Source organism: Apaloderma vittatum, unplaced genomic scaffold (assembly GCF_000703405.1).
Source record: "Apaloderma vittatum isolate BGI_N311 unplaced genomic scaffold, ASM70340v1 scaffold11883, whole genome shotgun sequence".
Lineage (NCBI taxonomy): Eukaryota > Metazoa > Chordata > Aves > Trogoniformes > Trogonidae > Apaloderma > Apaloderma vittatum.
In genome coordinates this window covers 1,368-11,080 of record NW_009708669.1, presented here as the reverse complement: position 1 = coordinate 11,080, position 9,713 = coordinate 1,368, and the positions used below count along the sequence as shown (strand labels likewise).

The 9,713-nt window shown below is 42.7% G+C and overlaps 1 protein-coding gene across 1 annotated transcript; it reads right to left on the bottom strand.

Moving 5' to 3' along the window:
• Positions 1–1,777: 1,777 nt before the first annotated feature.
• Positions 1,778–9,335, bottom strand: COQ6 (coenzyme Q6 monooxygenase; the record flags this gene model as incomplete). Its single annotated transcript, XM_009866648.1, has 11 exons — positions 1,778–1,937; positions 3,127–3,293; positions 3,731–3,846; positions 5,011–5,213; positions 5,622–5,729; positions 6,038–6,100; positions 6,203–6,310; positions 6,651–6,781; positions 7,188–7,311; positions 8,448–8,506; positions 9,201–9,335. Coding segments are annotated over 11 exons (1,244 nt in total), but the record flags the coding sequence as incomplete, so codon positions are not given.
• Between the last annotated feature and the right edge of the window lie 378 nt (positions 9,336–9,713).

Below are 9,713 nucleotides of genomic sequence, written 5' to 3'. Positions count from 1 at the left end.
TTATTCCCATTCCTAGTGTTTGGCAAAATTTAAAATCTGGTCTGGTCTACACAATAAGGTGACTGCGAATGCATTCATTTCGTCTTCACTTTCGTGAAGTGCTTTACTCCTGCGAACTAGCTAATAACTCAAGTCTTTCAGTCTGAGCTAGTGCTATGACAAACTCTTACTAGATCTCGAGGCTAAGAGCTGTAAGCAGTGAGGCTGTATTTGAAACAGGAAGGGAAAGTGGGATGTTGTATGTAAGGAACAAGCAGCAGTGTACCTGCCAGCTGGAGGAGTACTTAAGGGTTTGGTTTTGTCTGAAGGGAGGATGGTCTAGACCAAGGCAGGTACCATGCAGAGGGTGGGACCCCTTTTCTGTGTTCTTTGTCTCATCGACTCTGATACTAAAAACGCTCAGTGGGAGCATCAGCTTCCCAGCACCAAAGCTGCATTAAATGTGAAGGCTCAGGGCCTTCCTCTGTCAGTGGCACAACTCATTAACTGAAGCAAAACTGCTGCTCTTTATCAGGGGTCTGATCCTGCAGTCATGAGACAAACCAATACTCTGCTCAAAGGTTTCTTTTGCAAGAAACTGCAGAATTGAGTCACACCTTTTGTTCACATCTGCACTACTCAAGGTAGGTGGGAGATCTAGAGAAGCCAGTCAAGTCCTCACATTTATCCTAGTGCAATGGGATTATTTATTAACTAAAGACTAAGCAGCCTTGTAAGAGAAGAGTTTTACTTGCAGCCCTGATATTTATCTACTCCTTCACAATGTCTTTTAGGAACTGCCTAATACAAATGACTGAAGAGGCACAAGTTCAGTTAAAAACTTATGTTTTGTTCTTTCTGATGTTAATTCCTGATACTGGTCAACCGTATGTGCAAATCCTGCCCATGAGCAGTGCTCCCTTAATTTTCTGAGTGACAAAAGTCTAATGCAGGAGGCTGGTGTTTGGAACCTAAGATAGAATATCTTGAACGTCTATTTTAGTGATTAAAGCATTTTTAACAATATTTAAGGCATTGTAGTGCAGTTTTCTTTCCTAAATATTATTGTCTCACATCTCCTTCTTGTGGAGCCCTTAAGACCAGCCAGTTCAACACCACCACTATTAAATAAAGCACCAAGAGAAGGGCACTGCAGCAAAGAGTGAAAGAGAGACAGATTAGAGCTTTAAAACCTATCTGCCACCACAAGTCGTCTCCCTCTGCTGAAAACTACCCCTCCTTTCCAAATCCAAGAAATGCTAAGAAGCCAGGAGGGATCACAGCTGCAGAAATCAATGTCAGAGAAGGCAAAGTAATTAAGCAACACAAGAAAGATGTGAACTTATTGGAGCAGGTCCAGAGGACCACACAAATGGTCAAAGGGCTGCAGCACCTCTCCTACGAGGACAGGCTGAGAGTTGGGGTTGTTCACTCTGGAAAAGAGAAGGCTCTAGGGACACCTTGTAGTGGTCTTCCTACTGGAAAGCTGGGGAGGGACTGTTTGCAAGGGTGTGTATTGACAGGATGAGGGGCAATGGTTTTAAACTGGAGCAGGGTAGATTTAGATTAGATGTTAGGAAGAAGTTCTTTACTATGAGGGTGATAAAACACTGGCACGGGTTGCCCAGAGAGATGGTGGAGGCCCCATTCCTGGAGACATTCAAAGACAGAGCTGTTCCCACCTCAGTCTTCAATTCAAAAGGCCCAAATTAAAACCACATTGTACAGATAGTTCTGTGGCTAAAGACATCACAGTACTAGAGGAAGAGTTGCTAAATCCTCTTGAGGAGAGCAGATGAGACAGAACTTTTGTATAAACCAGTTTTATTGTTAAATTAAAATAACATTATTCAAAGATTCAAGTCAGTCACGGCCCTCGTAAGGGCAACGCATTCACAGGCAAGCTGCTCTTCCAAACCGGCAATAGATCACTTGCTGGCAAAAGCCATGATTTGCTCCTGAAAGAGCAGAAGAAAAAGGTAAGTAATTTGTACACTGGTAATAAGAATACATTCTAGAAAGTGTTCCCTTTTACAGATATGGATAACAGTTCTTTGTCAGCCTTTCTAGCCAGGTGCAGAGCACCTGTCCCTGTATGCTAGAAAGTTCAAGAAGTGGCAGCAATCCTTTCCTCCTAAGCTGCACAAAACAGAGGCATTACCAACAGGTTCTGTGCTCAGAAAAGGGGTCTTCATTTGGTTTTCCACTTTAAACAGAGCAACAGGAGCAAAAAAAATCTGACCAAGGAAGCACCACCATAGTCCTCTTTTTAGTACAACATTGTCAGTGGCACACATTGCCAGACACACATCGGTACACGTTGCCAGACACATTGCCAGTGGCAGCTACTACACCTTGGGAATGTCCTGGTCTTCAGCTCAGGTAGTGTCTTACCCGTGACCATAACACAAAGGAAATAGGGCAACTGCGTTTACTAGGAAGAAGGCAGCCTGATTTGTGGAATAAAATATTCAGATCCAGAAATGAGGAAGCTAATTGCAGGGTGCCTGAGAGCTTTGAGAGCAGGTGGCTTAAGGAACCTCATGGAAATCCAGCAACTAGGTCAAGACCACACAGAATTTAGGCAGATAGAGTACAAATAGAAGGTGTTTGTTTTAAGACTGAACCTCCTCACCACTGCCTTCCTCAGGTAATTCCCATTATAGAGGCCTGCACTTCTATCACAAGGGAACGATTTTGCAGGGCAAAGCAGCACAGAAACAGGTAACTTGTCTGATCTGCACATCACATCTGTCAAGTTACCCGATGTCTTATTCTTAGTGAAGATATGTCTTCATAAGGCTCGTTTTTCATAGCGCATTTCTGGAATGCAATCCAAGGTTCCACGTTTTCGTTCCACAGCAAAATAAAGCTGAAGACTTCTAATGACCTCTAACTTATAGTTACCAATGCAGAGTACAGACATTTACATCCCTTATCTTCCCTTGTGTTGATGGAGAAAACAGTTACTACTGAGCCATCAGTTATTTAGGAACTTCTCAGGCTCATTCCAGACAAAACCTCAGTTTGAACAAGTGGCACTTTCTAACCAAAAAGGTTTCATTTAAAAGAAAAATTGCAGCTTGTGTCTATTTCACAAATAGTTCTGGACTCTTCCTACAACCATCACTACAGTGAGATTCTTACTTTGACAGGAGGCAGAGCATTTGTTGCTTGCAATCCCCAAGTCCTCAGCAGCACCAAGGGAGCCAGGCTTGTGGAGTAAAGCCTCTTGAGCACATCAATAGCAGCTATCAAGGAGACATTGTGCCTCTGACGCTCTGTCTCAAACTTTAGCAGGTGTTTCAATGAGCCTGGAAGAGATAATGGAATGTTGCTCTTAAAACTGACATGCCATAAACAATTCTGCATCTTATCTATATAACAGTCTCCACTGACAACTGGAAGCACGGAATGAGAGCCGAAAAATGGTCCATCTTTATTAAGATGTCCTCCTTCTATCAGCTAGTGCTCTTCATCTCACCACCTCTTTAACTACCATCCTACGGAATTTCTTTTTTTTTTTGAAGCAGCTTTGAGATTTGTGGGATGGAAACTGCATCCAAAAATCTTTAACTGCTCCACGGTCAATGGACATCAGACTAGATTTGCTTCAAAGACACTTTTGCCTTTCAAACACAAGAGAGCAGCACATTCAACCTGTGACAGAGTCAACGCTTGTCCTCATGTTAGCAGCAAAGGCCCGTAAGACAAATCATCTTACTGCTACTTCCTTCTCTTGGAACCTTACCCAGATCGCTCCCGCTGAAGGCTGCTGCACTGAGGTGATGAGCTAAACATGCAATATCACCAAAGCCCAGGTTTACACCTTGTCCTGCAAGCGGGTGGACTCTGTGTGCTGCATCCCTGGAGCAAGAGAAAACAGAAATTTATATCGGTTTTGAAGAAAGCTGTGATGTCTGACAAACCCCAGGAGGGACCAGTATAGCACTCCTCACCTCTTTGCAATGAACACCACCCTACAGCAGCATAAATGCTCTATCCAGTACCTCCCTGCATGCTGTGCTGAACTACCTGACTGCCTCTCCAGTTGTAAGAAGCAAGACAAAGGGGAGATAACAAAAAGCAGTTCTGAAAGGAAAAATTATAAAGAGGTGACTTGCCAAAGTCCTTTCTCAGACTGAGTGTGGAACGGGCCTTAACATTTTTGTAAGCGACCTCAGCCCAACAGGAGGAATACCATGGGCACATTTCACAAACACAAAGCAGAGAGACATCAGGAATACAAAGGAGAAGTGCTGTATCATTGAATAGAAACAAAATCAGGTTCTTTTATGAGCAGATTTATCCATAAAGGACAAAATCAGACATATTGGTAAGTCTTAAAGTTAGAGAAATGTAATGAAGTTTGGGTATGAGATGTAAGATCATGCATTTTAACAAGGTATAATCCCAAGCAGAGTGGCTCACAAGCTGGAAAAATTAGAAGTATCTGAAGTGTAATATGGTATCCAAGAGCTACTATAAGCTACAAAGATACTGCAGCTGTGGTGGAGAAAAAAAGCACATGCAACCTAAGAATGTAAAAGATGATTCTGTTGGCCACTGTACAAAAGCCTACAACATTCTGTCTGGAATAATAAGTTTTGTTGTATTTGTTCAAGAAAGGTGAGTTTAAAACTCAAACCAGAATACAGAACGGCTGTTCCAATGTTTGAGGAAGGACAGGTCCCACATGAGATGGCAGGTTGTTTTGCTGGACTACACAAACCAGAAAAGATAAATAATTACGTCGCAATTTACATAGAAAGCCCACACAACGCACAGAGAGCCGCTGACACAAAAGGACTTTGTTGGCACAAGAGCACATGGTACAAACTGGGCAGTGGATAAAGTCAAACTGAAACTACAAAATATTTCAACCATCTAATGATGATGATCACCAAGGTCCCTTCCAACCTTAACCACGCTATGATTCTATGATACATTGTTGACTGGGAGTCGTTGTACTCGCATAATTTCTAACCACCTGCCACCCCCTCACATAAGGGCTACCACTGGGAACTTTACCCGATCAGAGCCACGCGGTGCTGGACATACTCTGTCGCGTGCCCCATCCCAAGAGGGAACATGGCTCGGCTCCCTGGATCTACTTTAGCAATGCTTGGGGGCAGCTGACGGACGGCAGTCCCTGAGGGCTTCAGGAGCGAAATTGCGGATCGAAAGATGGCCCCAGCAGTATCAATGAAGTCAGAGTGGTTTACGTTGCTCCACTGGAAAAAAACCAAACAAGTTTTCAGATGTTAACCCAAAGTAGACACATAAAAGAGACCATTTGGAAAAAATCTGAATGAGCTCCAAATACAGAATTTTAACCACCTAGACAAAACTATACAGTACAAGAAACTATCTTTATTGTTTTAGCACTTACAAGTATCCAACTAGGATGAGCCTACCCTTCCCATCTTTTGGAAATTCAGTTCAACTTGTTCTGTGACTTTCAGGACTAACCTAATTCAGTCCCAAAGGGACATCCTTTCTTTGCTAAAGTGCCTTTTTAATAGCATCCTCGAGAGAGAAAGGAACTTGAGAATCACCTCTCCCAATACTATGCTTAAGGTTCCATCGCATTTCTCATGATTACAACAAAGCCTCACACCCACCATATGGCTGATACTCACAAAGGCAGAGTTGATGCTGTCCACAAAACTTTCCTCATCCATAGCAAGAAGTTCTGATGCACGTTCATGAGATGTTGACCAGACCAGAGAGCTGGCAGTGTCAGACAGCTAGTTTAAGAGAATAACAAGGGAAAGTATCAAGAGAAGAAGTAAAAATAAATGATTAAGGCAAGATTTCCCCACATCAGTCCCTCTGCACATTACTCTTCCAGCCCAACTTGCTAGTGGGAGATACTAAGGATTAAGTGAAAGGGCAGGAGAGGAAAACAAAAGTGATAACTGAAAAGTAAAGGACAGATGGACAAATTCCTAAGAGAGAGAACAATACAGAAAAGCAGAGACAGAAATAGAGTTACTAGAAAAAAGCAGATAAAAAAAATAAACAAAAAACCCCAAGAGATCATGATTCATCTTACCGGAAGAAGCGCAATTGGCCCTGTGGGAAGGAACCTCTGCCATGCTACGTTATTGTCTGTGGCCTGCAGTGGGAAGAAGCAAGTGGACAATGACGAACTAGTGACCGGAATCACCTGCCTAAGGTGTCCTGCTGCTTATGGAAGAGTCAATCAGCAGAATTTCACCTCAGACAAATGAAGAGTTGCCACTACAGCTGACTGGTCATATCGATGCTCAATGTTCCTAATTTCAGCTTCCTTCCGGACTACAGAGTTATGACCATCTGCACCAATCTGCGAAAGAGAGATACAAAGCAACCTCTTCAGCAGCTCCTAAGAAAGACGATATTCCAATCTACAAACCTTGGCCTGCATGGACACATTTTTCATTTGTCAAAAAAACCCCAAAACATTCCTGAAGAACAGCAGAGGTGGCCCTTTCTGCTCTTGTCCAGTTCAGCACAGTCTTCTTGCACCAGGTGTGGCCCATAGTATCTTGGACATAGTTAGCCACTCTCCTCACTCAAGCCCTCCACGTGGGTGGAGCAGCCTACATGGAATCAGAACCAAATCCAGTGGAAAGGACTTGGGTGAGAGATGACGCCTGATCAGTAGAAATAAAAAGTTTAGTTACCAGCAGTTTGGTCTGAAGTCTGCGTCCATCAGCTAACTCGATTTGGACCCAAGGGCTTGTGTCACAGCTGTGAGAGGAAAGGGGCCAGGTATACCCGACTGCTCTGCTCCCGTAGAAAACCTCCACCCGGTCTGATGGAAACACAAAGTACCACAGTCACAGCATGATACAGACATAAAAAAGGGAACATCGCTATGATAGCAAAGGTCACACATGTGGCAATCTACAGTTCTCAAGGCACCCTGAGAACAGATCCGGCCAACCCTTTGTCACTGCAAGGCCTGCCCTGGATAGAAAGCTATAGATAGATCTTCTCAGTAAGTCTATTTTTGGAGAGACTGTGGTTTTGGAGAACTACATATGCAACTGCCTTTGGAGGACAGATTTCTCCCTCCCCCCTCAATTCAAGCAGCTACCTATGTATCAGAGTTACTTGCTGAATGAATTATCTTTCTCCCTCTCTTAGCAGACACAATAGAAGGCAAGTAACTGAAACTTCTCTGCAGGAAATAAAATATTAAAGAAGTTGTCCACTACCTGCTACTGCATCTAACTGTTTTGTGAGAGCAGACATAATGACATCATTCTCCACTATGTAACCCATGTCATCTAAGTCATCTTTCTCAAAAACGATCATGGCTTCTGAACAAGCATCCCACACCTACAAAGGAAAAATAAATTACATGAAGCTACAAAATAAAGAAGTGCTCTTCCTTTCAGGGGCTATGTATGTACCCATTTTAACAGGAAAACGACACGGCAATCTATAGAAATGGAGAACTTGAGAAAACATCCTGGATTACTGCCCTTTTCCAGCTGCTAAAGTACATCACATAATCCCCTTCACACAATGATCTAGCTTCATCTCAAAAACTAATTTCAAAGAAAGATTTTATCCCTACTTTCCTGTCACATAATTAACTAACAAAACTACCCTACCACCTTGCTCTGGGGTAAGCCCAGCAGGCAGCGCAGCAGCACCCAGACACTCACTGACTTCCCCTCCTACTCTGTGGGATGGGGAAGAGAACTGGAAAGGTAAAAGTGCAAAAACTCATGTGTTGGGATAAAGATAAGTTAATAGCTAAAGCAAAAGGTGCATGTGCAAGCAACGCCAAACAAAGAATCCATTCACTATTTCCCCTTGGCAGGCAGGTGTTTAACTATTCCCAGGAAAGCAGGGCTCGACTGTTTGTAACAGTAACCTGGGAAGACAAACACCATATCTCCAAATGTTCCCGCTCCTTTCTCTCAGCTTTTATTGCTGAGCACAACATCATATGGTGTGGGATATCCCTCTGGTCACTTGGGGTCAACTGTCCTGGCTGTGTCCTCTCCCAGCTACTTGTGCACCCTCAGCCTCCTCACTGGCAGGGCAATGTGAGATACAGAGGCGGCCTCGGTGCTGGGTAAGCGCTGCTCAGCAATGACCAATGCATGTCTGTGTTACCAACAGTTTTCATCACAAACCCCAAACACAGCACTATACAAGCTAGTATGAAAAACATTAACTCTTATTACAGACAAAACCCAACACATACCTTATTTCTGTCTTTTCTGACTACTACTCAGTATCTACAGCTTTCACTAAGAATCAGTCTTTTATCCTGTAACATGAAGACTCTGAGGACAAGTATTTCAGAGTAGATCGCTGCCCCCAAAGTAAAGCAACAAGAACATCACAAGCATGACCTGCCCTTTATCAAGGAAAAAAAACCTTTGGATCATTAACGCAAGTACTTCTGAGAATGCAAAGTAGACCGACACGTGGTATATCTGCAGCCCTAAGTAAGGCACCTGCATTCGCCGGAACGGTTTGAGTCTCAGGCTGCGGACATGATCCCAGGCACCAAAACCTGAAAGAGGAAAAAGGACACAAATGCATGGAGATACAGGTTCACATGTGAGACCCAAACTAAACTGAAGGTCCTTGACTATCAATACCCAGACTCTGTTTTAACCACCCCCAGGCAAGGCCAGGCCTGCCCCAATGCTTTCACTGTTCCAGGATCATGGTATTTTATCGTTAACAAAAGCCAGCAGAAAAGAAACAAGAGCTCTCCATGAACACTGTGACTCAACAGTCAGCTCTCACTGTCCTATCACTGAGGAACAAAGCAGATACAAAAATACACAGCAATCACTGTTTAGAACATTTCTTTGTCCATAAGGCATCAGGGTTCAAATCTCTCTTTAAAATGAAAATTAATCAGAAGTGAGTTACCAGACTACAAAGCCCTAAGTACGTGCTTCTTTCCTGAACAGAATGTTATACGTGCTGCAGAAAGCACCTTACAACCTCTCCCTAGCCTAATGGCACAAATGTTTATATAACAAATCAGACCAAGATACTAGAACACAGATCTCTGTTATCAAAAGAAGCCTGACTTAATCACCATGATACAGCATACAGAATACTAAAAGACAAAAGCAAATAATTCTGTTGAGTTTAGGACAAAGGCAGCATATGCTTAAAGGGGTTCTGTTTAAACAAAATAAAATCAGCTCAAATAAACTATTAAAAATACAAGCAACAGAAATCATACTTACTGCTTAGGAGGGTTGCTGATCCTGGGGAGATGGAACTGACCCTGTTACTGTAACTGTTTGGCATGCAATCGTATTCCTTCCTAGGACTAGCCTCCAGCAAAGCAATCTTCTTATCATGGAAATGGATATTGTGCCCTAAAAACAAGCAAATACATGCTTTGTTACAATGCTCCTGCCTAAAATCTCCTTTCTTGTTTCTCTACAATGTTCAGTAACATTTGTGCATTTTTGTAATAAGATAGAGCAGACACAAAACTCAACGAAGAAACATATTTCAATACAGGTTTTAACCAGGCAGGTAAACTTTTTTATTTTAAAGCTTTATGACTACAATCCTGTTACCGAAATGGACAAGCCTTTTGCAGTTGCAGCAAAGATTAAACATTTTCTTTTGGTACAAATTTGTGCCTGTTTTGTTATGAAAGTTCATTACTGAAGTACTAAAGAGTGAAATCTGCAACGGTCACTCCACACACAGAACATATTTTTCAGAGCTTAAACATAAATTATAAA